This window comes from Symphalangus syndactylus, chromosome 6 (assembly GCF_028878055.3).
Source record: "Symphalangus syndactylus isolate Jambi chromosome 6, NHGRI_mSymSyn1-v2.1_pri, whole genome shotgun sequence".
Classification (NCBI taxonomy): domain Eukaryota; kingdom Metazoa; phylum Chordata; class Mammalia; order Primates; family Hylobatidae; genus Symphalangus; species Symphalangus syndactylus.
Window position 1 is genome coordinate 133,978,146 of NC_072428.2, and position 17,172 is coordinate 133,995,317.

The 17,172-nt window shown below is 39.4% G+C and overlaps 1 protein-coding gene across 1 annotated transcript; it reads left to right on the forward strand.

Moving 5' to 3' along the window:
• The first annotated feature begins 1,193 nt into the window (after nucleotides 1-1,193).
• On the forward strand, nucleotides 1,194-2,126 carry OR2A25 (olfactory receptor family 2 subfamily A member 25). Its single transcript, XM_055284377.1, has one exon. It carries the CDS (start codon nucleotides 1,194-1,196, stop codon nucleotides 2,124-2,126), a length of 933 nt encoding a protein of 310 aa, XP_055140352.1.
• Nucleotides 2,127-17,172: the final 15,046 nt, after the last annotated feature.

A 17,172-nucleotide genomic window follows, 5' to 3' on the forward strand; every position in this document is an offset into this window, starting at 1 on the left:
AGCTAAAAATGTGCATCTCATGAAGACAGAGAGTAGATTAGTGGTTACCAGATGCCAGGAGGGGTAGCAAAAGGGAAACAAAAGAGAAGTTGACTAATGGGTATAAACATATGGTTTCATAGAAGAAATAAGACCTAGTGTTCAATGGATTAGAAGAGTGACTATAGTTTACAGTAATCTATTGTATATTTCAAAATAGCCAGAAGAGAATAATTTGAATGTTTCTAACATAAAGAAAAGGCAAATATTTAAGGTGACAGATAGCCCAAGTATACAGATTTGATCTTTATAAATTAAATGAGTACATTAAATTATTGCATGTACCCTAAAACTATTTACATCTATTATGTATCAATTAAAAATTGTTAAAAATAAATTTGCAAAAACCAGAAAAATGTATATACAAATAAATAATATAAATACACATTTATAGTATAAGAAGTATACTATATATACAATAGATTACTGTATGATGAAATGTACAATGACATATACAATAGATTACTGTAGTCTAAGAAAGGTGACAGGTAACTACATTCTGATCATAAGACAACACAAACAGAGTAGACCCTCTATGGGTGCAAAAGTCAAGACACAAAGATCTCTGTTTAAATCCAGCCAAAGTTAGGGCAAACTGCCATTCTCTTAACTTAATTCAAGATTATGCAATCAGTAAAAATCACAAGTTTAACAAATAATTCATGTAGCAAAGGCACAAATTGGTGAGAAGACCTGATAGCAGGATCATTGACATGGTCATCATCCCTCTTTCTATCCTTACATGTAGACATAGACACCAGCACACTTCCACATGCATGGATATGAGTACCCTGCAATGAAGGAATCCAGAGGGCAAGCATCTGATATAATCATCACAAACTGAGGAAAGAGTCCATGCTATGAAGGCAATTTAAGTATTAACATATTTTGAACTGTGATGAAAGTAGATTTGAAAATAAGATGTAATGAATACTATAATATCATACTAACACTGAATTTATCATAGATGACAAAATTTCCTTGTGCTTCATTTGTAATGCATAATTTTCTCTTAGTAAGTGACTAAGATCAAAATATAATTGAAGGTGTTTTCTTAGAAAACACTCAAACAATAATACGTACAGTTGCAGCATGCTTAAACATTTGCCTTAGACATTCAGACTTGGTGAGCTCCTTGTTTCTTCTACAGGGAAATGGGGGGAAATCAGACTTCCATCACAGAGTTCCTCCTACTGGGATTTCCCATTGGCCCAAGGATTCAGATGCTCCTCTTTGGGCTCTTCTCCCTGTTCTACATCTTCACCCTGCTGGGGAACGGGACCATCCTGGGGCTCATCTCACTGGACTCCAGACTCCACACCCCCATGTACTTCTTCCTCTCACACCTGGCAGTCGTCGACATCACCTATGCTTGCAACACGGTGCCCCAGATGCTGGTGAACCTCCTGCATCCAGCCAAGCACATCTCCTTTGCTGGCTGCATGACCCAGATGTTTCTGTTTTTGAGTTTTGCACATACAGAATGTCTCCTCCTGGTGGTGATGTCCTATGATCGGTACGTGGCCATCTGCCACCCTCTCCGATATTCTACCATCATGACCTGGAAAGTCTGCATCACTTTGGCATTGACTTCCTGGATTTTAGGAGTCTTATTGGCCCTTGTCCATCTAGTGTTACTGCTACCACTGTCCTTCTGTGGACCCCAGAAACTTAATCACTTTTTCTGTGAAATTATGGCTGTTCTCAAACTTGCCTGTGCGGATACCCACATTAATGAGGTAATGGTTTTGGCAGGGGCAGTGTCTGTGCTGGTGGGACCTTTCTTTTCCATTGTAATATCTTATGTTCATATTCTATGTGCCATTCTAAAGATTCGGTCAGGAGAGGGGTGTCAGAAAGTCTTCTCTATCTGCTCCTCCCACCTCTGCGTGGTTGGACTCTTTTATGGCACAGCCATCATCGTGTATGTTGAGCCCCAATATGAGAGCCCCAAGGAGCAGAAGAAATATCTCCTGCTGTTTCATAGCCTCTTCAATCCCATGCTTAATCCCCTAATTTATTGTCTTAGGAACAAGGAAGTCCAAGGTGCTCTAAAGAGGATGCTTGAAAAGGACAGAACTTCATGAAAGCCTGAAAGAATAATAAAATAGCTGGCTTTAAAGGGCTTTGAGATTACATCTGAACCCATACCTACTGAGGACACATAATCACACTCTAGGGAACCCTTTCCAACTTCTTGAAATTTTCCTATGACTACCTCCCGAGAAAGCCCATTCTGCTTTCCTCTCTCCAGCACTAAAGGTCGGAGCTGCACAATTAATAAAAATATTTTTATACTAGCTGTATAGTGTACACACTTTTAATATAATTATGTGAAATATTCTGAAAGTTGGAAATAAATGTGTATCTTTTTGTTCTGTAAATAGGACTTGAAGGCCAATTTTTGTAGAATAAGGATGTAAGAGTTAGGAGAGACTGATAACAAAGTCATTATTTAATTATTCTTAATTTAGAACGTGCCATATTTAGGCCAGGTGTGGTGTCTCATGCCTGTAATCCCAGCACTTTGGGAGGCCAAGGCAAGCAGATCACGAGGTCAGGAGACTGAGACCATCCTGGCCAACATGATGAAACCCCATCTCTACTAAAAACGCAAAAATTAGCCAGGCACGGTGGTGCAGACCTGTAATCCTAGCTACTCGGGAGGCTGAGTCAGGATAATCACTTGAAACCAGGAGGTGGAGGTTGCAGTGAGCCAAGATTGAGCCACTGCACTCCAGCCTGGGTGACAGAGCGAGACTCCATCTCAAAAAAAAAAAAAAAATGCCATATTTAAAAATAGGTCTACATATAAAATATTTGCACATATTTCTCTGGTGGTGACATTTTCTAAGGTATAATCCAAGTAGATTAGAAAGAGCATGAGCCATGTCTTCACAGGAAAGAGAATGGAGAATATAACTGTAATGCAACTAACAAGAAAACCTGGGCAGATGTCATGCTAGTAAATATACAGACATATTGGAACCTTCTCTGTTGCTTTTTCTCTGCTTGTGGAGTGCAGGGGAAAGCCATGGGATGTAGAGCTGAGCGGAAGAGAGCACAATGGGAATAACAGAGGTCATGGAAGAACCATATGTTTTCTCTCAGGGGTTTGGTCAATTGTCTCCTATTGAAAATGATTAAAACTCAGAGGAGATCATCCTGAAAAGTAAGAACAGACTGTAACTGTTGTGGCTAGTTGATCAATATTACTAGAGCTGGAAATTATCGGGAATAATTTAATTTTAAATTGAGGTATTTTAAGTAATCTTAATAATCTTTTTATTCAAACATGAAACTCTTCCACTTAGTAATAAAGTGATACAAAATAATAGTGAAGAAGTGTTAGGAAAGGATGTATAAAGATACTTCTGTTTCTCAACTCTTCTCTCAAATTAAGTATAACTTAATTAAGCCTAAATATGCAAACTCTGTAAAAGGGAAATATTCAAATTTGTTAAAAAGATGTTTCCTGTGAAAAAGTATGTAGATGAGGAAAATACATGGATTTTTCTCTCACAAAGCAACCCTTTCGTTAGGACATCTGTTATTGCAGACATGATCACATAACCAAAAAAAAAGGGGGAGTAAAAACACTTGTACTTTGGGTTCAGCTAGACCTGGGATTTTACAAAGTTCTGCCAGTTGCTAGATGTGGAAACTTTTGTAATTTATTTAAATTCTTCAGAAATTATTATGTATAAAATGAGGTCAGTAATGCCAAGCTCACAGATTTGTTGGGAAGATTAGAGGAAATACATGAAAATGTTTAGCAAGATCTATAACTCATAATAACACAGTAAGTAGTAGTCATTAATATTATCCACTTCATATACTTATTATTTCCTTAAAGAACTAGAACACCAACTTATAAATGCAATAACAAAACATCAGATTTCCCATTTTACCAGAAAGAAGCAGGAATGTTGCAAAATTTAGCTTTTTATGATAAATACAAAATGCCATGATGTCAAATAATTTATGAAGTAAATTATTCATAGGGCTTTTCCTTTGCAATCTCAGTTCTCTGAAAAAGTAATGACTATTTTAAAATACATGGATAAATACAATTCAAAATTGCTAAAATTTGTATATGTGTGTGTGTATACATTACACACACACACACACACACACACACACACCAGTGCTAGGTCCTGGAAACAAAAGGATGAATAGGGCCCATTTCCTATTACTTTATTCATGTGTAGCGGGAGAATTAAATGGATATATGATGGAAATTAACAACTTATATAATAAGTCAATAACTGAGCTCTGCACAGGATGCTGTTGCAGCCCAGAAGAAGGATAACCCCCCCAGAATGGGAGTGGTTCAGTAAGACTTCCTGGAGTGGAAGGCTGCATCACTCTGGCATTGACTTCCTGGATTTTAGGAGTCTTACTGGCCCTTGACAGTGTTAGTGCTACCACTGTCCTTCTGTGGACCCCAGAAAGTTAATCATAAGTAAGCATAAGTAAGAGTTAGCCGTCAGGGGCTGGGAGAAAGCATAAGTAAGAGTTAAGCATCAGGGGCTGGGAGAAAGGCGTGGTGTGGCAGGAGCGGGTGTTCCATCCAATGAGGGAAAGAAGCAAAGACCCAAAGGGAGTAAGCAGCTTGTAAGCTGCGGGGGAAACAAACATAGCTCAGGGTTTTCCAGGTATAAAATACACGGCAGGGACTGATGACAAGTGAGCCTGGAGAGAACGAGCATGGAGGAACACATATTCCAGGCTAATGACCCTGAAGTACGGCCTATGTGAAATGGGAAGCCAGATTATAAGAATGAAAATGCCAAGTAATCAGATCTGAATTTAGAAAGATCTTCTGGAGCTATGAGGACTGGGTATTTGAATTGACCAACCTGATATCAGAGCTACTGTAATATAAAGGCTATCATATCAGTTGAAGCAAGAAACGCTGGCAGAGGCTGAAGAGAGAAGCACACATGAGAATAAAGCGGGGGTGATTTCACTGGGAGATGCGAAGGTAAAATGAGCATAATTTGGTGGTTGGTAAGTATAAAGAATAAATGGAGGGAAGAATTTTTTTTTTTTTTGAGATGGAGTCTCCCACTATTGCCCAGGCTGGAGTGCAATGGCCTGATCTTGGCTCACTGCAACTTCTGCCTCCCGGGTTCAAGTGATTCTCCTGCCTCAGCCTCCCAAGTAGCTGGGATTACAGGGCTGTGCCACCATGCCCAGCTAATATTTTGTATCTTTAGTAGAAATGGGGTTTCACCATGTTGGCCAGGTTGGTCTCGAACTGCTGACCTCGTGATCTGCCCACCTCAGCCTCCCAAAGTGCTGGGATTACAGGCATGAGCCACCGCACCCAGCCGAATAATTTTTTTTAAACTTTTAAAATTAAAGACACACAGAGAAATGTATAAATCATAAGTTAAATTCGGTGAAAGATCATGAAGCAAACACATTATGTAACCACTTTCTGGGAGGGGAAATAAAACATTCTGGCCTTCCAGGAGCTACCATCATGCTCTCTCCCAATTACTGCACCTTCCCTCCTCCCACAAGATACCTATTACCCTAACTTCTAACAGCACATATTAGCATTGTATTTTCTTGGACTTTATATAAATGGGATATATACTTAGTGTATATTCTTTTCTGTCTGCCTACTTTCACTCATTATTGTCTTTGTGAGATTCACCCAGTTTGCTGTATGTAGCATAATTTATTATTTTTCCTTGTTTTACAGCATTGCATTGCACAAATATTTCATAATTTATTCACCACATTCCTAACGGATATTTGAATTGTCTACAATTTTGGCTGTAACAAATAATTATTCCATGAATGGTATCATATGCACCTTTCAGGAGACATGTATAATCACTTCTGTTGGCTACATATGCATGGGAATACTGGGTTATAAAAACTCTAGACTTTTGGCCAGGTGCGGTGGCTCATGCCTGTAATCTCATCACTTTGGGAGGCCGAGGTGGGGGGATTACGAGGTCAGGAGATCAAGACCATCCTGGCTAACACGGTGAAACGCTGTCTGTACTAAAAATACAAAAAATTAGCTGGGCGTGGTGGTAGGCACCTGTAGTCCCAGCTATTTGGGAGGCTGAGGCAGGAGAATGGTGTGAACCCAGGAGGCAGAGCTTGCAGTGAGCCAAGATCGCACCATTGCACTCCAGCCTGGGTGACAGAGCGAGACTCCGTCTCAAAAAAAAAAAAACCTCTAAACTTTCATCTGCTTTGGATTGAGCTCTTGAACTCTTGAAAGTCAACCTATAGAATTGTTATTATTATTTACTCATGACCTGCAGTGTGCCTCACACTGAGCTCTGTATTGTAAATACAATGATGAGCTCTCTCTATATATATACAGTTTCTGCCCTTTGGTATTTCATCCCTCCCCATCTTTCTCCTTGCTGGTGCTATGAACCTCTGACTTGGTTGGATGACCCCAAAGCCCTCTTGTGCGAAGTTTCTTCTCTTGCACCATGATGTTTTCCTGTGAAAGCACTATCCTTACTTTTCTGTTATTTGCATCTACGACACCTAGAGGCATGTGGAATCATCTGAATTCCTTCCAGAAAATAGGCAGACAGCCAGGAGCCAGGAAAGCTGCCCCAGGCTCTTCCATTTAACCTGAATAGTTCTTCAGCACTCACTTCTCCTGGCTCACCCTTCTGTGATGCTTTATGAAGCTGTCCCGCCTAACCCCTGCCAAAGATGTGAATGGGGATTGCAGGGTAATATTTCCTCTACTTTAAGATTCATTTTCTTATTATAAGCAATAACTCTGTGATTTAAGACAACAGTGGGAAAGCCAACATATACATGTATGTGACCACTTATTTTACCTGCCTATCTTCCTTTTCCACTTCACTTCACTGGGACCATAGAAGCTGACTCTCCAGCACTCCAAAGAGGCCCTTGCACCTTAGACTGAGTTCACCCTACCACTTGCTTTTAGAAACTTTAGTGGTTCTATTAACCTGGGTTCCCCCAAAATAAAACCTGATGTAAAAGCTTATACAACATCATTTAATTAAGAATGATGGGGTTGGGCACGGTGGCTCATGCTTGTAATCCCAGCACTTTGGGAGGCCGAGGCGGGTGGATCACCTGAGGTCAGGAGTTCAAGTCCAGCCTGACCAATATGGTGAAACCCCATCTCTACTAAAAATATAAAAATAGGTGGGCATGGTGGTCCCAGCTACTCCAGAGGCGGAGGCAGGAGAAGTGCTCTAACCCGGGAGGCGGAGGTTGCAGTGAGCCGAGATCGCGCCATTGCACTCCAGCCTGGGCAACAAGAGCAAAACTCATCTCAAAAAAATAAATAAATAAAATAAGAAAGAGGGAAAAGAGATGTGAGGCAAGAGAGTAGGGGGAGAAAGCTCAAAGGTGCCTTGCTAAAGCTGCCACTGCTTGGTGTCAAAAATAACTGATTCCTCTATTTCATGGGATTGTTTTCTGAGAGTCCTTGTGAAATACTGGTCTTAGGATGGGTCCATTCGGGAGCAATCAGAGTAAGTAATTTAATTGCTTGCCACTGCCTCTCGTTGGTCAAACGTGTGCCTCACTCCATAGGGTGTTAATTATCCCGCATTAGAAATTGTACATGCATCATGGCCACCAACTATTCTATACTGACTTGTGCTCTGGGGTAAAAGAAAAGCCTCGGATCAGAAAGCAAGAGGAATGTAAAGTGGCAGGAGAAGAAGCACTCTTGGGTTATTCTTGTGTAAAGTAGATTTGATTAGAGCACAGAGTAGCTCACAGTGGTGGCTAAGATGGGACAAGTGGACAAGGGTTCCAGAAATCTGAGGTTGAAAGATCTGAGTTGGAGCCTAAGTATGTGACTGAACGGCTGCAATCTCATGATAAAACTTGAATGTATGCCCCTCTGCCACCTCAAATAATATATCCACTCAATCTCCCTCTGACACCTCAAATAATATGTCCATTAGGACTTTTACTTGCAGATATTGCTCAGTGGACTTCTAGGCTTCTTCTATCTAAACTGGTTGCATCCTAGCAATTCCATCTGCCTTTATTCTGAGTTCGACTCCCCAGTTCATTAACCTCATGCCATCCTCTTTCTTGGTTTACTCCTTTGTTTTGATGGAGCACATCCTACAAACGTTTTATAAGGTTAAAAGCGTATGCAATGACAGAAGTTATAGTGAGAACAGCCCTCAGTATTTCAAAATCATTATTATTGCTTATATTATTTTATCTTCCTCAACTATCCCCTTGAAATTCTATGTGATTAGTGGACTTAAAAAAAAAAAAACAAAAAAGAAATAAAAGACTCAAGCCATGTGGAGAAGGTATTTCTGCCTCAGAGATAGCAAAATATTTAAAGAAAATTTAGGCCAAGCTGTACGTAGTGTCTTTAATAGTAGTAGCAAGCACTTCTATTTCAAAATTGACCTTCATTGACAAAGGTTCTGCTGGGTGAGGTGTCAGAGTTCTAGCAGCAGAGAGTGGTTGGCTAGTGGGTGGTAAAAGAATTTACCAACAATAGTATAGGTTTGAAATGGAAAGTTTTGTTAGACAGAATGCTGTATCAGAGTGCAGCAGCCGCAGACTTCAGCAGAAGAGGACTCAGCACACCATGGTGGATTTTCCTTAGTGTTATTTATGGACCTTAAGGCAGGAGTTTGGACCATATTAGTCACGTAGGTCATGGTAAATGATTACATTTGTAGATACTATGGTGCCTTGATGTCAGCAAGGATTGCGCAATGAGTTTTGACATGCATGCATTCCAGAGATGTATAGAAATTCTAGTTATCTATAAATTCTTGTAAAGAAGGCTGATACCAGATGTGGCTTTATATAATAGGGAGGTTTAATTACTTCTTTTTTTTTTTTTTTTAGACAGAGTCTCACTCTGTCGCCAGGCTGGAGTGCAGTGGCGCGATCTCTGGTCACTGCAACCTCCGCCTCCCAGGTTCAAGTGATTCTCCTGCCTCAGCCTCCCGAGTAGCTGGGAATACAGGCACATGCCACCACGCCCAGCTAATTTTTGTACATTTTTAGTCGAGATGGGGTTTCACCTGTTGGCCAGGATGGTCTGGATCTCTTGACCTCATGATCCACCTGCCTTGGCCTCCCAAAGTGCTGGGATTACAGGCAGTTTAATTACTTCTGAATTCCTTTGTTAAGGGGCTTTGCCTCCAGATGGTCTGCTTGATGGCCACCAGATGATCTTTGCTCTCCTCGGGCTCATCACTACTGATGGAGCCAAGTATGCTTCATCATATTTATTCTTGCTAAAATATAAAATATTAATCAATATAAATATTAATAATGCTCACAAAATGTCTAAGACAAAGAATATTTTTGCTCTATCCACTTTAAAATTTAAAAGATAAAAAGAGAGCCATATCATGACACCTCTTTGTATCCACAGTAGACTGTGTTCAATGTCATTATATTGTCCATGTCAGAAAAAAATTGTACTAATTATGTATATTTGAATTAATAGTCACCAAAATATTTTCCTTAGTTTTATCCAAATGTTGGTGATCAAATTAATTTTCTGTGGTAACTTTTTAGAAAACATTAATGATAAAAATACTAAGAGTAAAAAGCTGTTATGTACAACCTGAAAGCATGCTAAATGTAAATGTTATGTTCTATTTCACAAGGGAGACCAATTTGGGTTGGATTGGTGAAGAGGGCTCCAAGAGTGCTTTGCAGAGTCGGTATTAAGTATGAAGTCAAGTGGGTAGAACAGTTAAAATTGTTTTGAAATAAGGAATAAGAATTTCAAGTTTCAAGACTGGGAGCTGCTAGGGGTAGTACTTGGATGAAGTAGAGTATGTGCTTTGGAGAATAATGAGGTAAGTAGAGTAAGCCTCTATTGGTCACACAGATTATGTTAAAAGAGAAATAACTCCAATTATACTCCTCTTGGATATATCTTTTACTGTTCTCCATGATAGGTTAAATATATTACTAGTATTTTGAAGTGCTCCCTCCACCACAGTTTAAGAATTAAACCTCTGTTGAGATCTAGGTTAAGAAAAGACACTCAGAGGGTAAGAACTGAAAGGATTTTACAATCATCAAACTTTATCACTTAGTGCAAAAAAAAAAAAAGGATAGAGAAAGAAAAAGTATGCCCATTTTATCCGTAGGCACTAACCCACAATGAGGAAATAAATATGTGGCCAAGAAATGCTTGAGATGGAAGGCACACTGAAGAAATTCAAGGAAGAAGATGAAGTATACCTGAACTACCAGGTCAATAATATTTGTGAGAAATTTGGAGTAGTTATTTTACAATGACGTTTTCTCCATTGAGAGAAAGCTATTTCTCTGAAGTGATGCCTTAACAGAATTCAGGGACCTCTAACCAGCAGAGACCAAGAGATCATTGGCTCTCCTCTAGTGAAACTAGGAATTAGAGAGTGGAACAATTTTAAGATTGATAGAATAAGTATTGAAAGAAATTAATTTACGACATGATCTTGGTTTTTAAATCTTCTGTGAAAAAGTCTTGTCTTTTAACAGAAATCCTGGCCGGGCGCGGTGGCTCAAGCCTGTAATCCCAGCACTTTGGGAGGCTGAGGCGGGCGGATCACGAGGTCAGGAGATCGAGACCATCCTGGCTAACACGGTGAAACCCTGTCTCTACTAAAAATACAAAAAATTAGCCGGGCGTGTTGGCGGGTGCCTGTAGTCCCAGCTACTCGGGAGGCTGAGGCAGGAGAATGGCGTGAACCCGGGAGGCGGAGCTTGCAGTGAGCCGAGATTGCGCCACTGCACTCCAGCCTGGGCGACAGAGCGAGACTCCGTCTCAAAAAAAACCAAAAAACAAAACAAAACAAAAAAAACAGAAATCCTGTCCCTGTCCAATCCCAAGTAAACACACATAACGCATCCCATGGGAATGCTGAAAGAACAAAATGAATAAACATGGGCAATGCCTTCACTGGTTTGCCTGCTAATAGGAAAGCAGCAAATTCTTTAATTGTCTCTAGAGAGACATGATTAGAAGTATTACCACGGAGTTCTGTTCCCTCAATCATTATTTTTCTCTGCAGGGAGTGAGTGTCTAGTCAAATGATGATAGAAAAAGCCTGGCTTACACAACTAATTGTATCATAAAGTTCAGGAGAGCTTTTTATCTGGGCTTCACCTCCCAAGGAGGCCTCATTAGAGAGGAGAATCAGTCCCAGTCTATCCATTCTGCTTTTCCTGTCTTCGAGGTTCCTAGCAAGCCCTAGGGTATGTTAGAAGAAAAGATCACAGATTATTCCACTGTAAGTAAATGTGGTGTATTTGCCTTGAGAAGGGGTTCACAGATGGGAATGGGAAAGGGGCAGTGAATGAAATCACTGGCTCCAGATAGTAGTGATGAAATGCCCTTGCTGTGTGGTCTCCTTCTGCCTCTAAGCCTGTATTTATAGCTAGGGTCCTGAGGGGCCCTCTAGGGACCACCGTCTATCCCAGGATATGGCCATGTACCTCTGACCCTCTCGGCTCCTCCATCCATATCCCCTCATTACCCTGTGGCAGCTCCTGGCTTTGTCATCACTGTGCCATAGAAGAGGATCAGATAACCATCCCTATAGGGTATGATCTGGCTAAACGGCTCCAATGATTGTCAGGGGCTGTGTGGCTCAGGTGCCTCTTTTTACAAACAATGCTAATTTTAAAAACTGAAGTAGAGTTTTTAAGTGGTTTCCTTACCCAGGGATGTATCCTCCTTGCCCCTCTGCTAACTGCCTAGTCCTGCACATTCTCAGAAGCACTGTGTCTCCAGACAAGACCCCCTTCTCAGTTGTTCTGGATGCAGGCACCATTCACTCACAGGGAAAAGCCAGTGCCTGTCAGGGCACAGGTTCTCTTTTTTTTTTTTTTTCCTGATTTTAGCAGAGGAACCGTTGAGCACATAACATGTCTCCTTATGATGACTGGATCCAGACATTCTCACCAATGATGGTTCGCATATCCCTAATTATATATCTAAAAAACTTAAGTTCTTATATGAGTTAATGCATTTAATCCTCACAACTATGTTATGAGACAGAATTTATTACTCACCCCATTTTGTAGATTGGGAAACTGAGGCATGAAGAGGCACAGAGAAGTCATAAAGCTAGTATGTAGCAAGGCCAGGATCTGAACCCAGGCTGCAGGGCTCAGAAATCCATGCTTGTTCATCTGTTTTTAAAACTAGGCTGTGGCTGGGTGCAGTGGCTCACGCCTGTAATCCCAACACTTTGGGAGGCCAAGGCAGGCAGATCACCTGAGGTCGGGAGTTTGAAACCAGCCTGACCAACACGGAGAAACCCCCATCTCTAATAAAAATACAAAATTAGCCAGGCATGGTGGCGCATGCCTGTAATCCCAGCTACTCAGGCAGCTGAGGCAGGAGAATTGCTTGAACCTGGATGGCAGAAGTTGCGGTGAGCCGAGATCGCACCATTGCACTCCAGCCTGGGCAACAAGAGCGAAACTCCATGTCAAAAAAAAAAAAAAAAAAAAAAAAAAACTAGGCTGCTCCCTAGAACTAAGCTTAGCGTCAAAGTATATTATTGGAGATGGCAAGTTATTTCTGAGTAATTGCAAAGATGTGACAAATCACTGCTGCCTTACAACCCCACTGCTGGAGGCCCCAGGGCTCCCATTCTAAAACAATTTTCAATAGAAACTTTTCTTTTGTGTCAGTGCTAAATACCCTAAATACGCCCCCCTTTTCTTTCCAAAAAATTAATCCTCTCTCTATCATTGGGATATTTAGCATGATGGGATTGACCTTTTACTATTACAGCCTATATATTTTTTTTTTCTTCAGTAAGGGAATGTAGTTACTTTAAAGGAGTCTTCTATTTCTTTAAATTGCTATTTAATTTTAAAAATCAAAATATAGGAACATTTCTATTAGGAAATCAAAGCAAAATGTGTGTGTGTCTCATATTTAAACTCAAAAACAGCCAAAAAGAAAAGCAAGATAAATGTGAAAGCGTTTGCAACAGCATGATGATTGCACTGGATTTCCAATTCCTATGCTTCAATACTTCCCTCAATTTTACGACCCTCTTTAATATTATTAGTAACAGCTGACATTTATTAAATTCCTATAATGTACCAGTGCAATGGTATTTCTTCTTCACATCAGTCCTTTTGGTATCTGTGGTCAACGTCTTACATTTGACAATAATGAGCCTTAGAATACGGGACTCAAATGCATCATGTTCATTGCTCAGAATCAAGACTGGAATCGTGTTCTGGCCAAGACTGTTACTCCTGTTGCTTTCATTCTTATTCAGAGATCATATTTTTTTCTGTCGTTGCTAAAATTGCTTTGCTCTTTAAGAACAGAAAAATGTATCCATGCAGTTTTTTCCCGTATTCCATCCACTGAAGATTGTTCTGTAACGTGTAACTGGAGTGGACGCCTAAATAAATCTTCCTTTCAGGTATCTGATTCCTTATCGAACTTGCCACAGGCTTTTTCTAAAAGAAAAATCTGACTACTTGAACTGTGAACTCCAAAATACAAAAGGATGCCAATAAATAAAAGGAAAAAAACTATTTTCCTCTTATACTATATATTTGTTTACTTAACTTCACAATTGAACTGATTGATAATTTAAAGGTGTAGGTAGCCACCATTATAGACTTTTCTCCTTGTGGCCTCTTGTACACAACTGTTAAAAGCACAGTTGATAACCAGAGTTTTATAGTGTGGACGTAGTTCACATCTGATTAAATTTCACTTTCGCTAAGAATTCTGTTTGTTTCTTTCTTTATTCCTGCTCTTTAGAAATAGTTTATTCTAGGCTGCTGGGGTTTTTTTCCCTGAAATTCCTTACTTTACAAAAATTACAAATAAAACTATAAACCCAGATTTGCTTAATTATGCATTTAGATTAACCAAACAATTGTATTTATTTGGTAATGACTGGATTTTTTTTTACTCCTAAAGCATCCAAATGCCTGCTACCTAGGTCACTGGGCCTGGGAACAGTAGGAGCACAGATGTGTACACCGCAGATGGGAGCCAGGAGGGACTAAAAATATGCAAAATATCCATGTCCTTGGAGGTCTCAGGGATAAAAGGCCTTCTCCTTTTCAGCTGGATTCATTGGGACATTAACACAACATTTGCTGTGTCCAAAAATTGACAACTACCATTCTGGCATTAAAATTATATTGTGCAGAAAATTAAAGTTTCCTATTTCAAATATCTGCTCATTGGAAGTTCTGTACATATCTTTTAACTGTATTCTGTTTCCATGAATCTAAAAGTAAATCAATTATTATAAAGTCAAAAGTATATTTATCAGCTAAACATGAATTTTTTATGTCACTTTCAGATTGTTAAAAATATAAACAAGGTTACAAAGAATAAGTACGATCTCTTGCTCACTATGGTTCAGGTACATTGTGTTTCTTTTTCTCTTTCCAGAACTCACCAAGTGCGTCTTGTTCAGAGACTTTGCGTTTACTGTTCCATTACTGTTCCCTGTGTAGAGAACGGTTCTCTTTTGGCTCTGGGCAGGGTTGTGGCCTTCATGGTTTAGGTTCCACTCACTTGTCTCCTCTTAAGAGAGACCTTTTCCAACCATCCCATCTAAACGAGACCCCCCTCAAATCAAGTAACTTTCTATTATTTTACCTAGATTATTTCCTTCATTGTTCTTTTCATGGCCAGCAATTATCTTTACTTGTTTACTCCTGGTCTTTTAGAGTGGTAATGAATCATGCCCTCTCTCTGTTCCAAGTCCAGAAAAAATAAGTTGAATAATACATAAAAGAATCAGATGTAATTCAAAACGGTATTTTATTAATAAGGTCTGTTGAAAAGCATGGTTTATATTTTCAACAAAGTTTCTCTCCAAACTAAAATCACAACCGTTAGCTGACACCCCTTCCCCACCTCCAAATGGGACTGAACATGCTCCTGATACCTTAATCCCAAGCGGATAGAAATGCATGCAGGTGAAACAGAGAACAGAGAAAGGTCGTCCTCAGTTTCTCTTTCCTGTTTCACAAATCATATAAATTAGGGGACAAAGAGAGGCAGGTATACTCTAAAACAATTTTATCCAGGGGCATAGAGGTTTCCTTCCCTAAACAGAAATGTGAGGTGTGGAAGAGAAGCACATCACCTTAATATTTCTTCTTTATAATCTGCCTCCCTTTCAGAATGTGTTTACATCATCCACAGCTGTGTCTCTAAAGCTTAGAACAGTGGCTGAAACAGATCAGGCACTCAAGGATCATTCGTTACGAAATACAAATATAAGTTACATAATATTGTTTGCTTATTAAATTAACAGAGATTGTAATTGGTAATGCCTAGTACTGACTATGTGGCAAAGAGACGTCATTCTTACACACTGTGGGAGGGAATTGAAATTGGTCAAATTTTCTAGATGGAAGCTAAAATAGGGATAAAAACCTTTGAAATGTCTGTATATTTAGCATCTGCAATTTCACTTTTAGAATATGTTCTAATAAATAATTATGAATATAGGCAAATCTTAAGTTTAAGAGAAATGTATCTCAATGCCAATAAAAATAAGAAATACAAACAAAAATTCCAACAGTAAGAAATTCAATAAATTGTGACAGAATATTATGCCCCTTTAAAATAATGTCCAGCAAATATAATTTCAATACAGGAAAAGTATCATATTAAGTGAAAATTGTAATGTTTAAATACTCTGTACAATATAATCCTATTTCAATAGATAAATTTGAGGATCTACGTATTTACTAAAATAAAAGACATCAAAATTGTTTTTTAAAAGTATCCTGTTGGATTTGAACCTTTAGCCTGATTTGAAAATAAAGATAGTCCTCAGGCTGTGTCTGGAATAAATGTGAAGTGTAACAGAACAGCACCAGGTCACATGGTTTCTCCACCTGATGAGGCCATCCGTCCTTCTCATGGCCCTTGGTCGCCCCCTGCTGGCTGGATAGACTCAGAACCCTCCAGAAAGAGCTCCTTAGAAAGAGCTCACCAGCCGGGGCTGCACCTGATCCCATCCCAATCACCTGCTCAGATTCCATCTGAACAGCAACAGGGCTGCTGGCATGATCACAGGTGATGGAGAAGAATGCAGTTAGGGGAACCGACAGCAACCCAAGTTGCCATAGCTGGGAATTTATTGATGACAAAAGACTCTGTCACACTGGAAAGTAAGATAAGCTCTCAGAGATGTCAACATATTAAGTTATAATCGAGAAAAGAGTCCAAGAAAATACAATTATGATACAGCGATCATCTTAAAATGTAGCCACTTCATGTAAATTGGTTTTTCTTTTGAATTTCTTATTTAAAAGACCTCAGATATGTCACCATGCTTAGTTATTTTAAAGATATATACACGTATTCATTGTATGTAGCCAAGAATTATTTCACTCATGCCTAATTTACAATAACAGATGCTGATGAAGAAGTAAGGAAAACTCTCAAAATAAAACTACAAACACCAGATATGGAAAAGAGGCACCTAAAGTTGCTGCTAGGGAGTACTGGCCAGCTTCTGAAAAGGAGCGTCTTATCTCAGAAAGTTTTAAAGAAACTACAAAATTGAAAGTTATTTAGAAGGGATTTCAAATCTGAAATAAGTGGGTAGAAAAGCCTGTGAGGAGGTGAGGGCAGTGAGCAAGCCCGTGGCAAACAGAGGGTCCCAGTCCCTGCACATCTCAGACTGAGAAGGCAAGCAGGATGAGCGAGCGTAACCACCTCATAATGCAACATTTGTCAAGGTCCTCTCTTCTCAAACTACGTAAAGATCAATATTTCACACTGAAAGGGAAGCAAGGATACTTGAGTTCTTCAAAATAACACATGTGTGCATGTATATCCTCTTATGTAGGGTATATTATAATAGATCCTGTTTTATTATATTTTATTAAATGTTATATACATGTACACATACACACACAAATATATATACACATATACATGTATGTATTCTTATTATTCCATTGATAGAATGCGATTTTTTTCTCATTTTTATGAGCACACCTGGTTAGTTTTGGCAACATATCTGAGAATAAATTCTAGAAAATCCATTCAAAGTTATAATTTCTAAGTGCCCCCTCTGTGCATCTTTGACTGGCCCACAGCTCTGACCTTCCTGTCCTAGATGAGGACTTGTCTTTCTCTGCCACAAGAGC

Coding starts and splice junctions, on each gene's coding strand:
- OR2A25 (XM_055284377.1), top strand. CDS start 1,194: ATGGGGGGAAATCAGACTTCCATCACAGAGTTCCTCCTACTGGGATTT.